The sequence below is a fragment of the Callithrix jacchus genome, chromosome 22 (genome assembly GCF_049354715.1).
Source record: "Callithrix jacchus isolate 240 chromosome 22, calJac240_pri, whole genome shotgun sequence".
NCBI lineage: Eukaryota > Metazoa > Chordata > Mammalia > Primates > Cebidae > Callithrix > Callithrix jacchus.
In genome coordinates this window covers 50,114,030-50,135,750 of record NC_133523.1, presented here as the reverse complement: position 1 = coordinate 50,135,750, position 21,721 = coordinate 50,114,030, and the positions used below count along the sequence as shown (strand labels likewise).

General features: G+C 46.0%; 1 protein-coding gene and 1 long non-coding RNA gene across 6 annotated transcripts; one reads left to right on the top strand and one right to left on the bottom strand.

Moving 5' to 3' along the window:
- The first annotated feature begins 70 nt into the window (after positions 1 to 70).
- LOC108589585 (uncharacterized) lies at positions 71 to 6,020 on the top strand. Its single transcript, XR_013531156.1, has 3 exons — positions 71 to 170; positions 612 to 1,081; positions 4,825 to 6,020. It is a non-coding gene; the product is annotated as an uncharacterized LOC108589585 (long non-coding RNA).
- Positions 6,021 to 8,056: 2,036 nt separating this feature from the next.
- ZNF17 (zinc finger protein 17) lies at positions 8,057 to 18,206 on the bottom strand. Of its 5 annotated transcripts, XM_078360946.1 has the most exons (5): positions 17,967 to 18,206; positions 15,769 to 15,809; positions 14,705 to 14,804; positions 12,383 to 12,509; positions 8,057 to 10,659 (listed from the first exon to the last, which is right to left on the bottom strand). In XM_078360946.1, exons 1-5 carry the CDS (start codon positions 17,979 to 17,981, stop codon positions 8,792 to 8,794), a joined length of 2,151 nt encoding a protein of 716 aa, XP_078217072.1. In that variant the 5' UTR covers positions 17,982 to 18,206; the 3' UTR covers positions 8,057 to 8,791. The 5 variants fall into 5 exon arrangements, with proteins under 5 accessions (XP_078217072.1, XP_002762589.3, XP_008986999.3 ...); XM_002762543.6 differs by lacking the exon at positions 14,705 to 14,804; XM_008988751.5 differs by lacking the exons at positions 12,383 to 12,509; positions 14,705 to 14,804.
- Between the last annotated feature and the right edge of the window lie 3,515 nt (positions 18,207 to 21,721).

Genomic DNA, 21,721 nt, shown 5'->3' with positions numbered 1-21,721 from the left:
ATCTTCATTGGCTACACTCGCAGCCTGTGCCGCCCGCACGGTGTCTTCTGGGTAATGTAGTTCCTACGCTGCTGCCTGCCCCGCCTCATAATGCAGGGCGCGCTGACCTTATGGAAAAAAGCTGGGAGCTTCTGGAGGAGCCTTGAGAAATGCAGTTCCGGGGCTCTTAAGTACGTGGGTGGGGGGGGGGCTCTTTGCCGACTCTTTTTATTTATTTATTTATTTGTTTGTTTATTTTTTGAGACGGAGTTTCGCTCTTGTTACCCAGGCTGGAGTGCAATGGCGCGATCTTGGCTCATCGCAACCTCCGCCTCCTGGGTTCAAGCAATTCTCCTGCCTCAGCCTCCCGAGTAGCTGGGATTACAGGCACGCGCCACCATGCCCAGCTAATTTTTTGTATCTTTAGTAGAGACGGGGTTTCACCATGTTGACCAGGATGGTCTCGATCTCTCGACCTCGTGATCCACCCTCCTCGGCCTCCCAAAGTGCTGGGATTACAGGCGTGAGCCGCCGCACCCGGCCGGCTTTGCTGGCTCTTAAACGGCAAGTATCCAGATTTCCCCAGAAGGTCATCTAGCACAAGTCTGAGAAATATTTCACTGACGTTTCAGATTCTATGAAGCACAGCAAGTTCCCAAGGGAAGAACATCAGAGGGCACATGGCTGACCGTAATGAACTGGTCCTCCATTCACGGCGGTCAGCTCTTTTGCGCTTGTCAAGTACGCACATACTGAAGCTCTGGACACTTTTTTTGATCTTTGGTGTGCTCTGTTGGGACAAGAAAGACCCCCACAAGATGTGATGGGGAGTTGAAGGAGGTATATCTTTCTGTCAACGAAATGGGTGGGACTTTGTAAAATATTTGAAGAACTTTATTCTGAGCCAAATAATAAGTGGCTAATGGCCCATGACACAGCTCCAGGACATCCTGAGAACATGTGCCCAAGGTGGCCCATCTACAGCTGCTTGGTTTTAACAGTTTAGGACGACATAAGACACCAATCAATACATGTAAAATATACATTGGATCCCTCTGGAAAGGCGGAACTGGAAGGAGGGGAGCCGGACTTTCCAGGTCAGGTGAGTTCAAAGATTTTCTGATTGACAATCTGTTGAAAGAGCTTTTATCTAAAGACCTGGAATCATTAGAAATAATTGTCTGGGTCGGGCGCCGTGGCTCACGCCTATAATCCCAGCACTTTGGGAGGCTGAGGCGGGTGGATCACGAGGTCAACAGATCGAGACCATCCTGGTCAACATGGTGAAACCCCGTCTCTACTAAAAATACAAAAATTAGCTGGGAGTGGTGGCGCGTGCCTGTAATCCCAGCTACTCGGGAGGCTGAGACAGGAGAATTGCTTGAACCCAGAAGGTGAGGTTGCGGTGAGCTGAGATCGAGCCATTGCACTCCAGCCTGAGTAACAAGAGCGAAACTCCGTCTTGAAAAAAAAAAAAAAAATTAGCTGGAGACGGTGGTATGTGCCTGTAATCACAGCTACTCGGGAGGCTGAGGAAGGAGAATTGCTTAAACCCAGGTGGCGGAAGTTGTAGTGAGTTGAGATCGTGCCATTGCACTCCATCCTGGGCAACAGAGCGAGACTCTGTCTCAAAAAAAAAAAAAAATGTTCAATGAGCACTCACTGGATGTCAGGCACAACAGTAGGTACATGGCACACATCAGGAATGGGCTTGCCACTGGCTATAACACATATCCTGTATTTAATGAATTTGTCCTGGGTCCTGTATTAACTTTGTTAGGGTGTCTCTAATATCCTGTACTGAGGTTTTTATTATCTTTGGAGATAAAGTCTCACTATGTTGCTCAGGCTGGTCTGAAACTCCTGAGCTAAAGCTATCTTCCCTTCTCAGCCTCTGGAGCAGCTGGGACTATCGGTACAGGACACTGTGCCTGGCTTTATTCAGCTTTTTACAATGCGTTACAGAATGTCGGCATTGAGAACTCCTTTTCTCTCACTGCAGTTGAGTAGCAATAGTATTGTCATCAGGTAGTGGAAATACTACCTGAAAATCATGCCCCCCAAATAAGGCATTTTGGAGATAATGCCTTATGGTCTCTCCTGCAGGACTGGTGAAGGAAGACCAAAAGAAAAGACCAAGAATTAAAATCCATTCCTGTTATGTTCAGGAAATGAAAGGGCTATTTTTTTGGCCAGAGTGTTAGAATTTAGTGTTTTGCCAACCAGTTTGCAAAAATTGTCTGCCCAACTGAAGGTCTGGCAAAACAAAAATGAAAACAAAACATCGTTGAAAGGGATGTGGAAAAGTAATTAATGAATATTAAACTAATTGTCAACATAACCAGTTAAAAAATAAGAACTTTCACTACTGTGGATAGTTAGTTCCTTACTTAGGTGGGAGAAATTTGCTACATGAATGGACAATGGCTACACCAAATATAAAAACAACTCTGACCCAGAAGTTACAGCAACCCATTCAGAAATCCAGGGTGGTATCTACAGTAACCGCTCCAAGTCAGCATGCCATGTCTATTCTAGCAACCAGGCCAGGAAGCCATACAACCCGCATAAAAACTGACTTAAAATGGCCAAGACAGTGATTACAAACTGACAGCTTTCTTAATTGTTGCCCACATGCTCAACTTAGGACCGACTGGAGAAAGCAAATGCATCACTAGCCAATCACACAGTCTGTCAACCTTCTAAATAACCCCCTTCCAACACAGACACACACGCTCACTCCCCATGGCAATACCCTCCAATCATGGCATACCTAATACTTCACCTTTCATCTACTATAAAGCTTTCTACACCTCTCCTTACCTTTCAAGCTCTGCTGAGTGCAAGAGATTGTGAATGACTCCCTTACTATGGTGTGGCCTGATTTAATAGGCTATGTTTGGCCGGGCGCGGTGGCTCAAGCCTGTAATCCCAGCACTTTGGGAGGCCGAGGCGGGTGGATCACGAGGTCAAGAGATCAAGACCATCCTGGTCAACATGGTGAAACCCCGTCTCTACTAAAAATACAAAAAATTAGCTGGGCATGGTGGTGCGTGCCTGTAATCCCAGCTACTCAGGAGGCTGAGGCAGGAGAATTGCCTGAACCCAGGAGGCGGAGGTTGCTGTGAGCCGAGATCGCACCATTGCACTCCAGCCTGGGTAACAAGTGCGAAACTCCGTCGCAAAAAAAAAAAAAATTTAGCCAGAAGTCCAGACCTCATCACTCTCTAAGTAATTTAAGGTGACTGAGGTGATACACACCGTGATACTCCAGCTAATGGCAGGAGTCTTCAGTAATAGACACTTTCAGCAACTTAACTCTGGAAGGGCCCTAGGCAGGTCAGAAAGTGCAATATCGTTCACAAAGACTTCCCATATATCTGACAATTACAAAAAAATCTCCCTTGCGTGGATGTTTAGATGTGAGAATCAATTTCAGGCTAAGATCTCCCTCAACAAGCTAACACAGGGTGTCCAAGGGAAAGAATACAGTAATGGGTTCTTAGCTTATTCCTAGCTGGGCAGGTAAAGCCCCTTTCTCCACTCATTCCTGTTTTTCCACTTACCACTGGAGACAGAAACAAAACCATGGCTTCAGGCTAAAAGCCTAAAACAAAACAGAACGACAAAATAAGGTGGGGAGGACAAGCTTGATAGAGCTTTGCTATTTTTGAACAGTTAACAAAGGAAAAAACGCATTGCCTGCATTCCTAAGGACTTTCTACAGGATCGCCTTACTCATGCTCAGTACAGTTAGGCTAAAGACTTTCTAATATTTGTGGCACTCATATTCTGTTGGTTGTATAGTCGTAAGATATAAAGGTGTTTTTCTGACGTCAGGACAGGTCACAATGATACTCATAAAATGTAGACCACTTTGCTACTTAGAGCTTGAAACCAAAGGACATAGGCAGGGCTGCAACAGTTACGAGGGAACTCACAGCGAACTGGAGCTGCAGGGGGCAGTTTGTGTATGCCTTGTGGATTGGGGTGCGCTAGGTTTTCAGGGCTCCCTGTGCATTGGCCAATGTGAATAATTTTATAAGCTCCTGGGCACAGGAGCTGTCCCTAGATATGATTCCTGGGCCTGGGGTAATTAGGTCTCACATATTGTGGCCCAGAGTTTGAGAGCTTGATAAGGACAGTGGCTGGGAGTGTGAACTTAATCAGCTGCTCCAAAATTGGAAGTGACAAGCCTCTACCAAGGGCCTTAATTTTAATGCTGGGCAAAAACATTATTCTTTAATGTTAAAAAGAAAAGAACCTGTATACCCACATGCAAAAGAATTAAGTTGCTAAAATGAACTCAAATGCATGAAAGACTTATATATTTGATTCCACTGAAATTTAAAACTCCTGTGCAAAAAATGACATAATGGACAGGGTGAAAAGAAAACAGACTCAATGGGAGAAAGTATTGGAAAACCACATAGCTGATACGGAATATCTAGAATATGAGGAGTCTTCAAAAGTTTCCTGAAAAATGTATATTAAAAAATTGTCCAGGCGCATAATCCCAGCACTCTGGGAAGCTGAGGCAGGTGGCTCACCTGTAGTCTGGAGTCGAGACAAGCCTGGCCAACACGGTGAAACCCCCTCTCTACTGAAAATACAAAAATGAGCCAGGCACGGTTGTGGGCAGCTGTAATCCCAGCTCCTTGGGAGGCTGACGCAGGAGAATCACTTGAACTTGGGAAGCAGAGGTTGCAGTGAGCCGAGATCACACCACTGCACTCCAGTCTGGCAACACACTGAGACTCCATAAAAAAAAAAAAAAAAACCTGAAAAAATTATGTATGGATTTCAATTTTTTACATGTAAACTTGTTATAACATGCATGAACAGGACCTAGTTTGAGGCACGAAGAATGGCATCAGTTTGAAAACAGCTTCTATCAGAGGAATGTGAATTCAGCTAAAGGTGAAGGAAGGAAGTCATCTCGTTCATGACCTAATTGAAGAAAACTGATGATTAACAGCAGAAACAGTGACGCCACGGACACCTGAATTGGTTCAGCGTACACAATTGTGACTGAAAAATTAAAGCTGTGTGACCTTTCCACTCAATGGGTGCCAAGGCCACTGAATCCAAGTAAGCTGCAGACACGAGAACCTTCAATGTCAATGTTAAACAAGCAGGGTCCAGATGCTGAGGCGTGTCTGTCTTTGAAGAACTGTGCAAGAGATAAAACGTGGCTTTCTCACAGTCACAATCACAGCAATGGCTGCCAGGAGTGGGCAGTGGTCCAGCCAAAGCAAAAGCAGTCAAGAGCAGAGGTCATGGCAAGTTTTCTGGGATGCTCAAAGTACTTTGCTTGTCCGCCTGCTAGAGGGTGAAAGAACAATAACATCTGATTATGAGAGTCTGAGATGGAGTTTCACTCTTGTTGCCCAGGCTGGAGTGCAATGGCATGACCTCGGCTCACTGCAACCTCCACCTTCCAGGTTCAAGCGATTCTCCTGCCTCAGTCTCCTGAAGAGCTGGGATTACAGGCATGCACCATCACGCCTGGTTAATTTTTGAACTTTTTAGTAGAGACAGCATTTCTCCTTGTTGGTCAGGCTGGTCTCAAACTTCCGACCTCAGGTGATCCGCCTGCCTTGGCCTCCCAAAGTGCTGAGATTAAAGGCATGAGCTACTGCACCCAGCCTATGAGAGTTTTAGAAAGTTAGCTAATGCTGGCAGAAAAACCCTGGGAAAGCTTCACCAGGAATCCTTTTTCACTACAGTGCTCCTGCTCATTCCTCTCATCAAATTAACTGCAACTTTATCAGAATTTCTGTGTAAAATCCTAAGGGATCCACCATACAGTCCTGATTTGGCTGCTTCTGACTTCGTTTCCTACTTTTAAAAATTCTTTAAAGGCCACCCATTTCTCTTTAGTTAATATTAAAAAGCACTGCATACACACGGTTAAATTTCCAGGAACCTCACTTCTTTAGAGATGGACTCAGCCTGGTGTCATTAGTTACAAAATTGTCTTGAACTTGATGGAGCTTCTGTTGAGAAATAAAGCTTACGTTTTCTTTTTGTATCTTTCACTTTCATGTTTCTGAAGTTGCTACATGTACTAAAAACTCCTACATCTCAACAAAAGCCAAATAACCATAAAGAAGTAAAAAAAAAAAAATTAACAAATAACACCTCAACCCATTGGTACAGCTACTACTAAAAAAAAAAATTATAAAAGTGTTGGTAAGGATGTGAGAAATTATAACCCTTGCACTGTGGTGGGAATATAAACTGATGCAGCTGCTATAAAAAATAGTCCTCAAAAAATTTAAAACAGAATTAACATAGGATGGGAACATTGTGAGGGCAGAAATTAAAAAACAAAAAATATTTGTAAAATGAACATAGGAAGCACCAATTCTACTTCTGGGTAAATCCTCACAAGGAATTTAAAGCACAGCCTCAAAGATATATTTACTTGTACACTCATGCTCATCTGCTATTAACACCTAAGGAGTGGAAACAACCCTAACGGAAGGAAAAGTGGCATATACATAGATCATCATGCACCGCACTTTTCTGTCCCGCAAAATTATAATGAAGCTGAAAAATGCTTATCACCTAATGACATGATGGCAATGGTAACGCAATGTATTTTTTTTTTGAGAGTCTCGCTGTTGCCAGGGTGGAGTGCACTGGTGCTATCTCGGCTCACTGAAATCTCCGCCTCCTGGGTTCAAGCGATTCTCCTACCTCAGCCTCCCGAGTAGCTGGGACTACAGGCACCCACCACCATGCCTGGCTAATTTTGGTTATTTTTAGTAGAGAGGGGGTTTCACCATGTTGGCCAGGACGGTCTCGATCTCCTGACACTGTGATCCGCCTGCTTCAGCCTCCCAAAGTGCTGGCATTACAGACGGGAGCCAGTGTGCCCAGCCCGAAGACAATGTATTAATCACATGTTCATGGTGATGCTGGTATAGACAAACCTATTGTACGGCCAGTTATATACAACTATAACATACACAATCATGTACAGTACATAATACTAGTTACTAGCTCGTGCTCTTAGCGTACCACACTTTTTACCATTAGCTGTTCTCCAACATTAGAGTATACATGGAGTTGCGGGTCCTTCAGGAAGTATTCCAGAAAAGCGCATTGTTATCTTAGGAGATGACAGCTCCATGTGTTACTGCCCCAGAAAACTTTCTGGAGCAGGATGTGGGGGGTAGAAGACAATGACATTATCCTGATCCTGTGGAGGCCTAGATATAAATGTGCAGATCTTAGTTTTTAACAAAAATAAGTTTAAGTTAGGATGTAAAAAACATTTTTGTACAGTTATACAAAGTTTTAATCAAAACATTACAAAATAGTCAAAAAGTTTTAAAAAATACAAGCTTATAAAGTAAAAAAATGGTCAGCTAATATATTAAAGAAAAAATATTCTACAATTTTGTCCAGCTGGGCACGATGGCTCATGCCTGTAATCCCAGCACTTTGGAAGGCTGAGGCAGGTGGCTCACTTGAGGTCAGGGGTTTGAGACTAGCCTGGCCAACATGGTAAGACCCCGTTCTCTACTGAAAATACAAAAATTAGCCAGGTACGGCGGCGCGTGCCTGTAGTCCCAGCTACTCGGGAGGCTGAGGCAGGAGAATTGCCCGAACCCAGGAGATGGAGGCTGCAGTGAGCCATGATTGTACCACTGCACTCCAGCCTAGGTAACAGAGCAAGATCCTGTCTGAAAAATAATACTTAGTGTTGTCTAAGTATACAGTATCTATAAAGTCAACAGTACAGTAGCATCCTGGGCCTTCACATTCAACCACCACTCACTGACTCACCTAAAGCAACTTTCAGTACTGTAAGCTCCACTCATGGTAAGTTCTCCATGTGGGTCTATCATTCTTTCTTTCATATTGTATTTTTACTGTACCTTTTCCATTTAGATATACTTAAAAACAATTACTCACCGTATGCTTCAACAGCCTACAGTATTCAGTACAATGATATGCTGTACAAGTTTGTAGCAAGGTGCTACAGGGTACACCATACATCCTTGGCATTCACACAACTAAAAAAAAAAATTGCCTATTCACACTTTTCTCAGGACACTTCCCATTGTCAATCAACACATGACTGTAACAATTTTATTGAGCAGTTAAAAAGGATGGAAATTCTAATGGATTATAGAACATGAAACCTTAAAAATAGTATGTTAAACAAAATAAGCCACAATATAAATCACAAGACCAAAACTTAAGCTTTCTTCTATGAGGTACCTGGACTACTAACACTCATACAGTGATGCTTGTCAAGTGGAGTGGGGGATAAGGTTTTAAAAGTATAGACTTAGTTTCCTAAATTGAAAAGACTTCTAGATATTCATTGCACAATGTGAGTGACTTAACACTAGTGAACTATACACTTTAACATGGTTAAGATGTTAGATTTTGTTATCTGTATTCTCAAAGAATACTTTATTTTTTTTTTTTGAGTTGGAGTCTTGCTCTGTCGCCCAGGCTGGAGTGCAGTGGCGAAATCTTGGCTCGCTACAATCTCCGCCTGCTGGGTTCTCCTGCCCCAGCCTCCCAAGTAACTGAGATTGCAGGTAGGCACCACCATGCCTAGCCAATTTTTTATGTTTTTAGTAGAGATGGGGTTTCACCATGTTGGCCAGGCCAGTCTCGAACTCCTGACCTCATGATCCCTCTGCCTTGGCCTCCCAAAGTGCTGGGATTACAGGCATGAGGCACCAACCAAGAATACTTTCTTAAAACACATAGGTCCCAGGGCTAAATCAGAGCAGATTTCTGTGTGAAGTCTTTCCGTATCTGCTTTATATATATACATTCATTATCTGGTATGAACTTTCTGGTGCTGAATGAGGTGAGAATTTTGGTTAAAGCCTCTTCCGCATTCACTGCACTGATAAGGTCTCTCTCCAGGGTGAACTCTCCGATGTTTAATAAGGCTAGAGTTGTATTTAAAGACTTTCCCACATTCACTGCACTCATAAGGCTTTTCTCCAGTATGAACTTTCTGATGACTAATGAGTGTGAAGCTGTCCATAAAAAATCTCCCACATTTGCTGCATTTATAAGTTCTTTCCCTAGTGTGAACTTTTTGGTGCCGAATGAGGTGGGAATTTTGGCTAAAAACTCTTCCACATTCAGTGCACTCAAAAGACCTTTTTCCAAAGTGATTTTTCCAGTGTCTAAGATGATTTGAGTTGTGTCTAAATAATTTTCCACATTCACTGCACTCATAAGGCCTTTCACCAGTGTGAATTCTCTGATGTGCATCAAGTGTGGAGCGACACCTGAAGGATTTTCCACAAATGCTACATTCAAAAGGTTTTTCTCCAGTGTGAATTCTCTGATGACTCTTCAGTGAACAGCTGTCCACAAAGAATTTGCCACATTCACTGCATTCATAACGCCTCTCTCCAGAGTGAATTCTCTGATGTCTATTCCGGGTAAAGCAATACCTAAAGCACTTCCCACAATCACTGCACTCGTAAGGCTTTTCTCTAGTGTGAACTCTCTGATGAATAATGAGTGTGGAAATGTCCATAAAAAATTTCCCACATTCACTACACTCATAAGGCTTCTCTCCAGTGTGAACTTTCTGATGCCTAATGAGTGTGGAACGGTATCTAAAGAATTTCCTACATTCGTTGCATTTGTAAGGCTTCTCTCCAGTGTGAACTCTCTGGTGAACAATGAGTGTGCAGCGGTCCAAAAAGAATTTCCCACATTCACAACAATAAAAAGGCCTTTCTCCAGTGTGAACTTTCTGATGTCTAATGAGCGCAGAATTGTACATAAAAAATTTTCCACATTCATTGCATCCATATGGTCGTTCTCCAGTATGAATTTGCTGGTGACAAACAAGGTGAGCACGTGTGAAGAAGGCCTTCCCACATTCACTACACCCGTAAGGCCTTGGCCTGGTGTGAATCCTCTGGTGCTGAAGTACGTGAGACTTTTTAAGGAAGGCTTTCCCACATTCACTGCACTCATAAGGCCTTTCCACAGGCCTTCTGTGAATTTTCTGGTGTTGAACAACGTTATACTTGAGTCTGAAGGCTTTTCCACATTCACTACACTTATAAGGCCTTTCTCCACTATGAGTTCCCTGATGTTTAGTAAGGTCTGAGTTGTATTTAAATAATTTGCCACATTCACTGCACTCATAACGCCTTTCCTCTGTATGGATTTTCTGGTGCTCAGACAGCATATGTTGCTGGCAAAAGTCTTTCCCACATTGGCTGCAACTGTAATCATTCTGTCCACTTTCAAAGGCCTCCACACCACGAGTGTCCCTGTGTGGCTTCCACCCGTTGTGAAGAGCCTGTTGTTGAAGATCTGAATCGGTAGTAAAATCCTTGCCAACCTGTGTGCACGTGAAGTTCCTCTCCGCCACATGAACACTGTCATTCACAAATGAAGCCCTCTCTTCATCACTTCTGGTGAGCTTCTCTCTAAGATGCTCCTTTTGGTGCAGGTAAAGCTTGGCTGCACACCTGTACAGCCCTTGCTTGAGGTGTGTTCCGTCGTGCTCAGCCAGGTGCAGAATGTCCTTCAGAAGTGAGCTGCATGTCTCACAGGGCTGGGCCTTCTGGGTAGACAACGCTGGCTTTAGAGTTGTGACCTGTGACACTTCCATAGAAACATACTGCTTGGAAGGTGCCTCCTCATCCTTGGCTCCATGCCAACAACCTAAGGACAGAAATGCTGGTGAAGTGCATGTTGACTTTGGATGGGGAAGTCAGCCCCATCACAGATCACAGATGTCTGTCAGACCAACTCACAAGACCACGGGATTGGTGACAAGCATGGACACTAAAGCCAGTGAGAGGAAGGCCTACTGGGAAGAACTGGCCTGACAGAAACTCATAATGAAACAGTCCTGATGATGGGGAACAACATAGGGAGTGGTACAGTGCAGAGCACAGAGTCCCCCAGTAATGGTAAATGGCTTTCAACAGGCCATACTGCTGGTGAGCAGTATGCAGAAGGCTGTGTCCAGACCCAGAGAGATCTGATGTGACAGTGGAGCTGGTGTTCAGGGACTACTGAAGTATACATGCAGACCTCACAACACCTTAAATACAGGTCATATGTTGGAGGGCACTAAAAAGGGAGCAGCAAAAGGGAACAGGTGGCTGGGTGCAGTGGCTCACGCCTGTAATCCCAGTACTTTCGCAGGCCGAGGTGGGTGGATCACCTGAGGTCGGGAGTTTGAGACCAGCCTGACCAATATGGAGAAACCCTGTCTCTACTAAAAATACAAAATTAGCTGGGCGTGGTGGTGCATGCCTGTAATCCCAGCTACTTGGGATGCTGAGGCAGGAGAATACCTTGAACCCAGGAGACGGAGGTTGCAGTGAGCCACTGCACTCCAGCCTGGACGAGAGTGAAACTCTATCTTAAAAAAAAAAAAAAAAAGGTGAGTGGTAGAGGTCAGAGAGGTAGGGTTAGAGGTGGGAGCCAGGAGATGAAAGTCAATAAAGAAATCACAATAGGAAAGAAAGAGACATGTGGTGTGGTCACCGGTAGGGACCTCAAACTGGATTGATTCCCAGTGTGATGTGGACCCAGCCCTGTCATCACACCCCTTCTGGGCTACCACCCATCGGGGCCAAGTCCTTCTGAGTATCTCTTGCCATCGATGGAGTAATACCCACTCTGTCAGGACCTCTACCTTGCTCAAGGTGAGCAACTATCTAGGTGTGGCATTAGCCAAGCTAGGGGTAAAGACAGGGAAAGGGAGGAGACAGCTTGTACACAGAGCAATAAACCCAGGACATGCTGCATTCTAAAGTTACCAGAACTTCTAGTGCAAAGTCCTGCAGCAGTAAGTCCACAGTCCTCACAAGCAGTGACGAGGTCGAATCCCTGAAATTCCTGACACAGGGTATCCCTCAGGTATGTCAGCAAGAAGAATGGACAAAGTCTTGCAGAGAGAAGAGTTTCGTGCATTTGGATAAAGTAAACGAACCAGGGGCAGGCAAGGCCTTTAGGATATTCTAGAGAAACCTGAAGACTTCTGACTTGAGCCTATCTTTTTTTAAAATTGTAGTTATTTATCTATCTATTTATTTGTTTATAAGACGGGGTCTCACCACGTTGATCAGGCTGGTCTTGAACTCCCGACCTCAGGTGATCCGCCCACCTTGGCCTCCAAAGTGCTGGGATTACAGGCGTGAGCCACTACGCCCGGCCGAGCCTCATCTTACAAGGCTTCAGAGTGACAAGAGCTAAGCTTCTTAAGGAAAACTAACACAGATGACACAGCCCAGCCGTGGCTCCCACAACACATATGCCAGGAAAGAAGGAGAGGATGCAGCATCCATGATCTGGTGTGAGACAGACCTGCCCAGGAAAAAAGTGAAAAGCTATTGCCCAGCACAAGACACTGACCTAGGTGTCAGGGCCTTACCTACTGATGACAAAAGTGCGAAGTTCTCCAGCATCACATCGCTGTGCAGGTGTCTCTGAACGTCATTAAGAATCCCCCACTCCTCCTGGGAGAAATGTATGGCCACGTCCTCAAAAACCATACAATCCTGCCAAAATTATGACAGTTTAGTCCATGAGCAACTTCTTTTTTTTTTTTTTAAGATGTTGTCTCAGTCTGTTGCCCAGGCTGGAGTGTAGTGGTGTGATCTTGGCTCACTGCAACCTCTGACTCCCTGGGTTCAAGTGATTCTCCTGCTTCAGCCTCCTGAATAGCTGGGATTATAGGCGTGCACCACCACTCCTGGCTAATTTTTGTATTTTTAGTAGAGACAGGGTTTCATCATGTTGGTCTCAAACTCCTGACCTTGTGATCCTCGTCCACCTCGGCCTCCCAAAGTGTTGGGATTACAGGCGTGAGCCACCCCTCCAGGCCCATGAGCAACTTCTTACTCTGTTTCCTTAGATCTATATTTATCTATTTGAAATCTAAGAATTAGAGGACCAAAATAACAACCAGTGTTTTAACATTTCCCTTACAATCCAGATCCCATAGTCTGAACTGCCTATGATTTCTCCTGCCCTAAATCAACACAAGGCTTATACTTTACAAGGAGGGATAGTCCCTATGCCCCCAGGCTGCCCAAATCAGGCAAACCACCCAGTCTTAAGCTCTTCATGCTGCCCTGCGTGCCTTTCCAGCCACAACCCCAATAAAGCCTCTGATGTATGCTCTCCCTTCAATTGTGCATCTGCCTCCTGACCAAATCTGCTATTTCCTCTGTGGCTTTATGTGGAATGGCATACCCCCTCCACTCAGGAAATGAAAGAAATAAAAATTATATCATCCAGGCGTGATCTCTCGCCAGTCGTAGAAAAAAATCATTTCAATGCCATTAGCTTTTCTGTCATCACTCACTCTTGTCCATAGATTGAAATCCTGCGGGTACAATCACGGATACACTTTCCTCTCCAGGATCTTCAGTGCTCCTCAGTACACCCACATATATCCACCCCCTGCTCAGCCTCCACTCACTTCTCAAGGAGGAAGACACCAGGTCCTCGTGGCGCCTGTACCTGCTCTCCCCTCACTGCCACTGATCACTGATTCTAAGCACAGAACAAAGATGGGTTGGGGAAGAGTCTGAAAAGCACCATCAAAACCTGGCACACGGAGGCCGACCTTTCTTTAGTCACTCAATTTCCCTAGTCCCCCAGATCTTGCCTCTCACTGAACCACACATGGACTCGATCTCCTCCCTTAAGTGCCCAGTGCCCGGGCTGGGACCATCTGTTCATGCTCCTCCACTCACACTTTGGAAGGCACCCCCTCATGTATCCAACACCTCGACTCCTGCAGCACTAACAGCCACCACTGCTCAGTCAGGACTATTCCCATGGCCTCTCAGCATGCCACTCTGCACATGGAATCCTGCAGTGCATGGCAAATGCACCAGAACCCTATGTTCCCCTGGACTGAGCAGAATGCAATGTTTCAGAAACACTGCCTTGAAGGTCCCCCAATCCAATCCTGTTTCTTGCCTTCACCTCAGCTTCCCAAACCCGCACATTCTTGGCTGTTTCTCCCTTCTACATGTGCATGCTATCCCATAAGCAGCCACAACTTTATCCCCTAACTCTAATCCAAAGCCCAGACACACTGACTTCCCCACCACCATCCCCACCCCAGGCCTAGCAATGCTTCTTGCTGATCCCATCTTCTGCCAAAATAGTCTCAGAATTTGCACGGAACTACCCAGGTCACACCAAGACTTGACACAAAACCCTTCTGAGTCCATAACAGGGTAATAAGCCCCTCCCAAACCTCACTACCATCTCGTCTCTTTTGTGGAGATGCCTCACCATCCATTTTACGTGCACTGTCCCCTCAAAAAGCCTTTCTTATTCTCCAGAGGCCATCCCCAACATAAACACACAAATACACACATACGTATCCTCAGTCCATCCACTCCCTTGTCTGTCTTGGTGATGCCCACCGACACCATGCAGGTACCCTATAGAAAGATCCAGTCCTCAGCCTCTTCCTTTCCCTAATGGCATTGCCTCCAGAATAAAAAGATGCCTCTTCCTAAATCTGACCCACAGATTTACAATGCTGTACACACCAGCTATCATGCAGCAGGTGTCTCCATCCTGAACAACTCCAGTGAATTCCATTCCCGTGTGTTCAACTGCCAGTCTGGCACGTCTAGTTGAGTCTCCGTAACATTTCTGACTTGGCCCAACCCTCATTCTTCATACGCTCTATTAAACTCCCCCAGCTGCAGAACTCACCAGAACTCACCACATCATAGTTGCTAGAACATCCATCCTTCTCAACAAGGCCAAGACTATGGGGCTGTTCCTGACTCTCTCTTGCAACCCACCTCCTCGGCTTCCTCACTCTGTACATCAAAAAAACGGGAGCAGCTCTAGATTAAAACCTACAGGAGCCACGCACGCCTCCCACCTTCACAGCCGCCACTCTGTCCAGCCACCACCGACCTCCACTGGACTGTGGCAGGAACTATCACCCAGGTATCCTTGGTTCTTCCCTAATTCTCACTCTGTCCTCCATTCTGCAGGCAGAGGAAGCGTCTTAGAATCTGAGTCAAATCACCTTTTTTTCCTTTCTCAAACCTTCCCTAGCTACGACCCCTCTCAGATTAAAGACCTAGAATTGCCAGGCATAGTGGCTCACACCTGTAATCCCAGCACTTCGGGAGGCTGAGGCAGGCAGATTGCTTGAGGTCACGAGTTTGACACCAGCCTGGCCAACATGGTGAAACCCTGTCTCCACTAAAAATACAAAAATTAGCTGGGTGTGGTGGCTCATGCCTGTAATCCCAGCTACTCAGGAGGCCGAGACATGAGAATTGTTTGAACCTGGGAGGTGGAGGTTGCAGTGATCTGAGATCACACCAGCTCATTCCAGCCTGGGCAGAGTGAGACTGTCAAAAAAACAAAACAAAAACAAAAACCCTAGAACCTCAGGCTGCCATTCCATGCCTGATCCCTGCATGCCCCAACCTCCTGCCCTGCGGCTGTGCACCACCTTATCCTCGCCAGCTAGAACATGAAGTTACAGTTCTCCCAGCATCCCATCTAAGTCTCACCACCAAGCATCCGAACATTCTGGATCCTGTGTTTGAGATGTCATGCCAAATCTCATATCATCAGTTGTAAGAACTAGAACCACTTTATATAACCAGGGACTGAGTTTGGAACCCAGGTCTGGTGGAATTACAGGCTCTCCTTGGACCCAAGGGAGAGAGAAGAAAAGGTAAACAGTCTCAGGACAACACCATTCCCTATATCAGCATGCTGAAACCAGCTGGGATGGGTGAAAGCTGGAAACTCTCCACTCACCTGTCCAGCATCCATAAACATTGCTGCCACTGCCGTGTACCCTGTGGGAAGAGGCAGGCCATGAGGATTAAGACAGCAATGCAGCATCCTACAGGCTGAACTCTACAACCACCTGTGGCCCTGCAACTAGAGCAAAGTTATCTGAGGCTACACAATAATTCCTCGGGGTTCAGTGTCTTGGCCAGGACTAAACTTTTCTAAGTCTCAGTACCCTTATGAGTAAAATAGAGATTAAAAGGATTGCCAACTAAGAGGGCTCGTGTCGGCAACAAACATAAGTAGTACACACTATGTATCAGCAATTTATTTCCACTGGATGAAATATTTTATGTTTTCAACACAAATGACATGAAAGGGTTTTGAAATTTTGGGTGTGTATTTTTCCCACTTGTTACGGTGTCAAGGAAATGTGATATATAAAACTTTCCATTGCAAGCAAATAGAAAAATTAACATTCAGCCGGATGCGGAAGCTCATGCCTGTAATCCCAGCACTTTGGGAGGCTGAGGCGGGTTGATAATGAGGTCAGGAGACAGAGACCACCCTGGTCAACATGGTGAAGCCCCGTCTCTGCTAAAAATACAAAAATTAGGTGGTGCATGCCTGTAATCCCAGCTACTCGGGAGGCTGAGGCAGGAGAATCACTTGAACCCAGGAGGCAGAGGTTTCACTGAGCCAAGATCGTGCCACTGCGCTCCAGCCTGGCAACAGAGCAAGACTGTCTCCAAAAAAAAAAAAAAAAAAAAAAAACAGAGAAAAGAAAAACTTAACATTCAAACAATTATTAAGTGAGTAAGTTTAACTACTGGTTACATTCATTTCTAACTGCTGACTTACAGGCACAGATTTACAAGCATATTGGTTCATTAGTGGTTAAATAAATGTTTTATGCATTCATAAGTAAATAAGTTGTAGGGAGTAGATAAGCGGGCAGGTTAGTTACTGGTCCCATCAGCAACCAGGCTTGCCTGCTACAACTTCTGTTGCTGGAGGCCCTTGACTAGATGTGACAAAGCCCTACCCAGGTTTGGACCCAATTTCCCCATTAGTCTGGATGACCTTCTTACTGATCCAAAGAGTGGGCCTGAGGGTCTGCTGAGTCTGCAGGTGCAGAATCGAAACCACCTCACACCTCAGTCTCCAGCCTAGGCCAGTTCCTTAACCCATTCAGGACTCGTTTTTGCTGACACAGATCAGAATCCTTCCTACGACATGTCTGTGCCTTTCTAAAGTGAGTGTTAGGTTTATGGACCTGCCTATCACCTGCCCTCCAAAACTCAGCCCTCCAAAATGCAACTTGTAGTCCCCTCTAAAACCTGCTCCTTAAGCTGACTTCTCTAACTCCATTCTTTCAGATTTTCAAGCCGAAACAAAACCCATGGAACACACCTTCCACTACCCTCACAGCTATATTTGATGCAGCAGAAAATCCTGTCGACTTTTATCTCTGAGACCCATCCAGAATCTCACCACATCTTCCCTTTACTGCAATCCCTACGGCCCAGCCCTACCGTAACTCAAGGGGTCTCCTCAGAGGTCCCTTGTCCTAGTTTAACAACCTGTTTTCGGCCGGGCGCGGTGGCTCACGCCTGTAATCCCAGCACTTTGGGAGGCCGAGGCGGGCGAATCACGAGGTCAGGAGTTCGAGACCAGCTTGGCCAAGATGGTGAAATCCCCGTCTCTACTAAAAAATACAAAAATTAGCCGGGCGCGGTGACGGGCACCTGTAATACCAGCTACACGGAAGGCTGAGGCAGGAGAATCGCTTGAACCCGGGTGGTTGCAGTGAGCCGGGATCGCACCATTGCACTCTAGCCAGGGCAACAGAGCAAGACTCCGTCTCAAAAAAAAAAAAAAAAAAAAAAAATCTACTTCTGCGCATAACGCTTCCTGCACAGCCTTCTCTGGCTTTCAGCGGCTCCGCTGCCTTCCCGGGAGAGACTCTGCCTCACCCTCCGCTCCGTGGGGACACAGACGCTCGGGCTCCCCAGTGCCACCCACTCTGCAGCGCCTCCAAGCCTCGCACGTGCCGGTCCCGGACCGGGGCTACCCCACCTCCAAGCACCGTGGACACCGGTACCCCACACAAGAACGCCCCTCTCTTTGGGACACAGGGGCCTGACCTGAAGGGCCCCTCCCCGGGGCCTCAACACTCGGAGGAGGGGTCGGGGCGGGGCGCCCTGGGACGCGGCACTCACCTCAATCAGGTTCATCCGCTCGGCCTCCGCCAGCACAGCCAGGGAGGAGCGGGGCGGGAGCGGCGGCGACCTGGGAGCTGACAGAGCCCACCGGCGCCCGCAACCGATTCAGCCGAGCCTCACTCTAGCTTCTGTACAACGGGGGAAACCTTTTCTCGCGTCTTCTCGCTCTTCCACCTCAGGCTCGACTCAGCTGAAAAGGGTGAACCGGTCCTAACGCAACCATCTTCGTATCTGCACGAGGGACGTCGCAGGAAGTCCCGCCCTCACGCATTGAGAACCCATGGAGACGTCTCTCCGCTGTGACTTCATTGGCTACACTCGCTGCTTGTGTCCGCCGCAGTGTCTTCTGGGTCGTGTAGTTACCAGGCTGCTGCCTGCCCCGCCTCTGAACCTAAGTAACTAGCCTTCTGTTTGAAAGCCAGGAGGATCCTCCCGAGGCGTTGAGAAATGCAGTTCCGGGGCTCCAAGGAAGTGAGAGGGCTTCACTGGCTTTTAAACGGCAAGTAGCCAGATTGTCCCGGAAGGCGGTCTAGAAATGTCAGAGAAATGTTTCAGAGACCTGTCCTTTCGGATTCTGTAAAGCACATCAAGTTCCCAAAGGACGACACCCGAAGGAACACGGGCATCCGTAATGAACTGGTCTTCCACGCATAGCGATCAGCTCTTTTGTGCTTGGCAAGTACAGACCGAAGCTCTGGAGACCGTTTTGTGATCTTCAGTGTGTTCTGCTGAGACAAGAAAAGACCCAAACGTGGCATGATGCGGAGTTTGAGGAGAAGTATCTTTCCTTTCTGAATAATCAGTGATTGTCTTTCAGCCCATCCAGCGACGCTTTATTCACATGATACTTATTACTTCGTATCTGAGATAGTTTCCACTTATCCTAAGAAACTGAAACCTAACTGAAAAGGAAGAGCGATTTATGAACCATTATCTGCCGGGATAGTGTGTGGCCTTCTACCAGCCAAACCCCTGAGATAAAGGTTTGGGAATGCATGATCTCATCTACTTACTGGAAAGTGATTTATCACTTCATCTGAAATTGTATCAACAGTGTCTGCACAGGGAGTTAAAATCGTCTCTGAATAACTGTTATGAAATGGCTATTACTGGCACTATTAATGATGATTATGTAGCTGGCCAAAGAGTGGTTGCAGTGGGCTCTGTGGGCCAGCCACTAGACCCAGAAGAGGATGGCATCACTGCCTCATCACCATCACACCTGCTACACCAGCAGCCCAGGGATTCAAGGGTGCACTCACATGCTTGGTACACTGCTATCACAACACGCATCTAAGAGAGCCAATAAGAAGCCCAAGAATCAGCCTGCTTGGAACTGCCAACACAGGTACCAACATTCACCCCCACAAAGCACAAGGATAGACATACTTAGCTCACCACCAGTACTGCTGAAGCCTGAAGGCAAGCTCATCTGGCATTCCTGTTCCCAGCACAACTTTACCAAAACCTCCACTAATAACTAACACTGTAGGCCGGGTGCGGTGGCTCACGCCTGTAATCCCAGCACTTTGGCAGGCCGAGGCGGGTGGATCACGAGGTCAAGAGATCGAGACCATCCTGGTCAATGTGGTGAAACCCAGTCTCTACTAAAAATACAAAAATTAGCTGGGCATGGTGGTGCACGCCTGTAGTTGTAGCTACTCGGGAGGCTGAGGCAGGAGAATTGCTTGAACCCAGGAGGCGGAGGTTGCGGTGAGCCAAGATCACGCCATTGCACTCTAGCCTGGGTAACAAGAGCGAAACTCCGTCTCAATAAATAAATAAATAAATAAATAACAGTATGCACCCTGACACACTTGAGAAAACCACATGAACTGTTTATAGCCAAGGAAATCATACAAAAACTTTACTGCTGCATGCACTCAGAAGTAAAGCTAAAGTGCCCTACTCAACTAAGACCATTGACACATCTTCAAAACACCCACAAACAAAAGTAAATTCAAAAATAGAAGATAAACTATTATAGTACGCATACAAAAAAATCAATGTAAAAACACAGGAAACAGAAAAGCAAGAAACCCTGAAACTCCCCCAAAATTACAATACTTTTCCAGCCATAGATCTTAACCAAAAAACCCCCCCCAAAATTCCCACCATATCAGATAAAGAATTGAAAACATTGATTTTAAAGAAGCTCAACATGACACAAGAGAAATATGAAAACCAATGCAAATAACTCAGATAAACAATTCAGGATTTGCTTCCTGTCACGGGGGCAGCCGCCTGGGGTTGGTGGAAGGTGGGACAATGTTACAGCTCCTTTCACAATTTGCCATTTGGTGGTTTCTGGGTTATTGTCCCATGACCAAAAAGAATGACATTTTGTAAACACTAGAGAGTGAGCAAGGCAGGTGACTTTGTTGAGTGGCAGAAAAGCTCTCAACAACAGGAGGGGAACCAAAAGTGGGTAGCCCAATGTGTGGCTGGGTCCAGGGTTTTTATGGGCTCAGAATGGGGACTGCGTACTGATTGGTCCATGGGTGGGCCTGATAAAAGCACCATTCGATTGGCTAAAAGGCATTGAGAAGTTCTCACTCCAGTCATGGATGCTACTTGGAAATGGCAGCCAGTTTTCAGGCTTTAGTCTTTGGCTTAAAGTTTGGGTTTCACCAGGGACCTGTCCTTAGTCTGCCTAGGAATTTATCTGCCTCCTACCACTATCAGTGAAATAACCAATACTTTCTCCTGATAAAAGGAAATTTCTGCCATCTGCCTGCCAAAGCCAGTCCACACCTTCAGTGCAAGGCTGATGTCTACGCCCAGATCAGTCATAGGAGAGGAGGTGAGGCCCCCAAAGTGTTCAAATGACTAGTGAATTCTTCAAATAGAGAATTCATGATGCCATAACTGCATTTTAATGGGACCAAAGTGCTACACACCATGACTTTTTGCCAGTTGGTAGAAAAGAGATGACTTTTTTTTTTTTTTTTTTTTTTAGGCAGTCTCACTCTGTCACCAGGCACCAGGCTGGAGTACAGAGTGCGATCTCAGCTCGCTGCAACCTCCACCTCCTGAGTTCAAGCAATTCTGCCTCAGCCTCCCAAGTAGCTGGAACTACAGGCACGTGCCACCACACCCAGCTAATTTTTTTTTGTTTTTTACTAGAGGCGGGTTTCGCCATGTTGGCCTGGATGGTCTCAATCTCTTGACCTCATGATCCGCCCACCTCGGCCTCCCAAAGTGCTGGGATTACAGGTGTGAGCCACTGCGCCTGGGCAAGAAATGACTTTTTGAATAGTGTTGGCAGAGGCATAACTCTGGCAAAGGCCCCAGACAAGTTGAAAAGTGCAACACAGCTCACAAAATCTTCCCATGTATCTGGCAGTATAGATATATGGTGGATATCCCTAGTGAGGCTATTTAGATGTATGAAGTTCAATTGCTGGCTCTCTCCCTAAAAAGCTAATATCCAAAGCATTGCTCTACTGGGTTATTACGTTAACAAGAAACGATCACACTGCCTTCACTTCTTTTCCTAGAGTGAACCTGCTGGCACAGAATGAGGTTAGGCTAATGGCTAAAGACTTTCCAACATTCACTAGACTCTTAATACCTTTCTGGGTTCTTTTGATAGCAGGAAACAACCTAATGTCACTTGGATAAACAAAAAGCAGAAACATTTATTACCTATAGCTAAAAATGAGAGAACCTGGATAGGGTCCCACAGAGGGTTGCATCTGAGACAGAGTAACAGCAACCTGAGGCTGCAGGGGATAACTTAGGTAAGACAA

Coding starts and splice junctions, on each gene's coding strand:
- ZNF17 (XM_078360946.1), bottom strand. Junction 12,510..14,704: donor GTTCTAGCAACTATGATGTG/GTGAGTTCTGGT, acceptor TAATTTTGGCAG/GATTGTATGGTTTTTGAGGA. Junction 10,660..12,382: donor CGCACTTTTGTCATCAGTAG/GTAAGGCCCTGA, acceptor TTCTGTCCTTAG/GTTGTTGGCATGGAGCCAAG.